Below are 3,784 nucleotides of genomic sequence, written 5' to 3' on the forward strand. Positions count from 1 at the left end.
ATGTCAAGGTGGTTGTGGTGTCCCAATCTTTCAGAGACTAATATACTATCTAATATATTATCATAAACATTTTTTTATAATAATAATAATAATTACTACTACTACTACTACTACTACTACTACTACTACTAATAATAATAATAATAATAATTACTATTATTATTATTATTATTGTTGTAATATCCCTGAACTGTATGGTGTGTGTGGCGACTATAACCTCTGTAAAGTCAAGGTCAATCTCAGTAACTTGAAGTATTTTGTTTGTTTAATTACTGAATTTTACAAAGCACAATGTATGTTTAAACATTTACAATCATTTACTTCATATGTTAATGCATGTACAAGTCCTCCCCGTCCCGCCCTGCCTGCCGTGTGTAGAGTCCACAGCTCTTACCAGACAGCAGGGGAGGGTACGGGACAACGCTGGGGTCAAAATACAAAAACCAAAACATAGCAATTGTACATCCGCCTCACATAAGCTCACACTCACTCACTCATCAGTCTGATCCTCGGTTCCTCACAAGCACACGTTAACGTCAGTGGTTACTCAGAAAAATAAAAAGGCACATTCACTCTGTACCGTCTACTGTAACTAGCCTCGTATGCAAGGTACCAGACGCAGAACAATCAAGCTACATTGGAGGGCATCGCAGCCGGTTTACAGTGAAATATGTACAAACGTTTCAAAAATGTCATTGGACCCTGGGTCATTAAAAAGACAAAACGAGTGAGTAATTAAATAAAATACAGGGTTGTTTTTTGGGGATGTATCATCAGGTATCTTCAGCACTAGGTTGTTGCCCCCAACAAGGTTTGATGCTCTGGAATTTGGTTAAGTAAGTACAGTAGCACATTTCATCCTCAGTTCTTTTTGTGAAGAAACTTCATTTTACTTCCTGGAAAAGGAAACGAAAATGTGATTAGGAACCATTCACATCACGTAATAGATTGTAAAACACACAGTAAGGCCATATAAGGGGTTTATATATATGATAAAATACAGTAGATGCTTGAGGAGACCCTCTTATTATCCTTGGTAAGAATCTCAGAGTCTCACGGTGTTGTACCCGTGGTAGACTAAGTGTGTCGACTTGCATACTGTATCATTTGGGCACAGGCTGTGCTGTAACTCACCTAGCCCTTTCAGAAACTTGTTTACTCCGCTTTGCTCCGTCTCTGGTAACTCCTCCAGGTACTGCTCCACCCTCTGTTCAAAGAGTCCTGAAACAAACACAACTAAAGGGTTAAAACAACATGAAATATATCTCATTATATGTGTATAAGTAATAAGCCTGTCTCTCTTGTGGCAGGGGAACAGCAGCTGAATACCTGGCTACCACCTTTCTCCACTAGAGGGCAGTGCCAGCTCAGATTTGAACGAACCAGTTCAGGGACGTAATCATGACAACAACAGGACAGAGTATGAAGAGGACACCCTACAACAGGCATCTTTCATCGTTAGCCTAAGTCATATTTTGGCCAAATTGAGATATCTGCCTAACTCTACTCTCCTAACACTGCTGATTCCACTGTGCATTATTGCCTATGATGCCATCAGCCTATCAGAATGCTTGTTACATTCCAAAATCACTATCTGCCCAAGTCATCTCTTTGACATAGGGCATTTTTGACACTACATACAACGATGGCTCGGCTGACTACAAGTGAAGCATGACCTAGGCAATTATGCTACGTGGCTAACGATTTGCAAGTGGGTCAGGGTCATTATAGATTGTCCTGCTACAGGGTGATGGATAGTGATGGTCTCTGGTCCTACAGGGCAGACATACTCTACCTTTGGCTCGGCACTTCCGTAGCTCGCGGTCTTGGATGAACCCTGCGAACATCTGGGACTCCATGAAGACGCCCAGGAAGCGGCGGATGCTCTTGGAGGCCACGGACTTGCGGAAGGCCTCGCGCTGGAAGATGCGCTCCCCGCGCTCGTTCTGGGTGAGGAACATGGAGTAGTGGCCGATGGTCTCCAGGAAGAACCGGATGAAGGCCTCCGACACCAGACTGTTCAGGGAGTTGGACTCTGTAGTGATATTAGATTAGATTAGATTAGATTAGATTAGATTAGATTAGGTTAGGTTAGGTTAGGTTAGGTTAAATTAGATTAGATTCAACTTTATTGTCATTGCAGAGTACAAGTACAATACAACGAAAAGCTAGCTAGCGTGTTGGAGCAGTCAAGATTGCCATTAGACAATTATTTCATAATTGTTACAGGCCTACTTATAATGGATACATGTTACTATATTGTTGCAATTGCAATCAATAGTATATTGATTCAGAACTCAGAATCAGGTGCAGCATTTATCAGTCTGACCTTCCACATTGTGAAACCGTCTGCGGCGTGCATCTAATCTAATTCTTTTTTATTTATTCTTATTTTTAATACCATTACTTTGTGGTGGAAATGTATTCTCGCGTTCCGTATGAATTGACAGCACAGACACGTTCCAAAATAGTACCCATCGATCCACACAGCATTGCTGGTAAGTAGAATAGATAGATTCAAGGTTCAAGAATCCCGAACCAACCCTTTAAGCTCTCATCTCTCTGCATAAAAGCTCTCTCTGCCTTATACTGCAGACTGACAGTGCTGTAGATGTTCGTGATCACAGCGGTTGGGAGTTTGTCCCAGTGTTGTGTTGTTGTAATTAACAGATGGATCTGCTTTAGTAGAGGAATGATGATCTGTCCCTCGTTCACCTTCGTCAGACTCGCTGTCAGAGTCCGGGTTGATGATGTCATTCCTCTGCTCCAGGGCTTGCTCAAGAGCTGACTGAAGTTTCCGTGGCAACAACGAGGCCTCATCATCCATCTGTCCTCACACATTTAAAAACATGTCAGTTAGCAACAATAAACAACTATGGTCAGAAGATCTGGTGAAAACATCAGCTCATACCGTATCACACTTATATGACGTACTGCTTACAAACAGCTATGTGATCTTTGTTACTTTGAGGTACAAGTGAATTAAAACTTAACCCTAAATCTTATTAAAACACTAAATCTAGGACATAAATGTACGATTCCCTTGATGCCTAACCACTAGGTGAAATATTTGACACAGGTGTTGTGCATTGGCTAATCAAGTGATGTTGTTTGAACCCTATATATATACCACTGCATTCACTTGTCTGCTTTATGCCTGAAGAAGGTCTATGACCGAAAGCTCGCAATAAACAACAATTTCTGCACAGATTTGAGTGTGTGGATGTTGCTTTTTTGCACTAGGTACAAGAGACTTCACACCAACCTGTCTGATGAACCGGTCTGTCCCCAGGTCTACCATCAAGGCCTGAAAAATGGACAAAGTGGCACGATTAGGGACATGTTTAGGGACACGTTTAGGGACATTCGTACAAACTCAGGCTTCAAACGAGAGACAAGCTCTTCCAGAGCGTATAAGGTGAAACAGATCTTTCAAAGTATTTAAAACGGATACTAGGAATTTAGGAGTCAATCAGCGTCATCGGGCAGATGCAAACAGACAACAGATGTTGCCGACAGGCTATTAAGAGCCCAGTGTTAACTGTGACAGACAGGGTGAGACAGGGCCTTTTCACACGTACCGCACGGCCTAAGAGGCAGATGCTGACGATGAGTTTACTGCGGCAGTAATGGAGGAGTGGTGCTGTGCTTAAAGAGAGGCCTGCTGGCTCGCCCCGCCAAGCCGTTAAGAGAGTGCTAAACCTCCCCTAGCGAGCGCAGGATCCCAGAAACCCTGGCTACCCAGCAGCCACTGCAGCAGCTGACCAAGCACTGAGGCCACGTT

At 42.7% G+C, this 3,784-nt stretch overlaps 1 protein-coding gene across 1 annotated transcript in view; it reads right to left on the reverse strand.

The window, feature by feature from the left end:
• Positions 1-267: 267 nt before the first annotated feature.
• dennd2b (DENN domain containing 2B) overlaps positions 268-3,784 on the reverse strand; it is a 54,675-nt gene continuing 51,158 nt past the window's right edge. The window contains exons 13-17 of the mRNA XM_080528093.1: positions 3,266-3,307; positions 2,716-2,827; positions 1,796-2,035; positions 1,135-1,221; positions 268-896 (exon numbers count right to left, since the gene is read on the reverse strand). Coding sequence (XP_080384219.1) covers positions 862-896; positions 1,135-1,221; positions 1,796-2,035; positions 2,716-2,827; positions 3,266-3,307 — 516 coding nt within the window. The 3' untranslated portion in view covers positions 268-861. The remainder of the gene's footprint in view (positions 897-1,134; positions 1,222-1,795; positions 2,036-2,715; positions 2,828-3,265; positions 3,308-3,784) is intronic.

The sequence above is a fragment of the Nansenia antarctica genome (assembly GCF_963989245.1).
Source record: "Nansenia antarctica genome assembly, chromosome: 4".
Taxonomy (NCBI): domain Eukaryota; kingdom Metazoa; phylum Chordata; class Actinopteri; order Argentiniformes; family Microstomatidae; genus Nansenia; species Nansenia antarctica.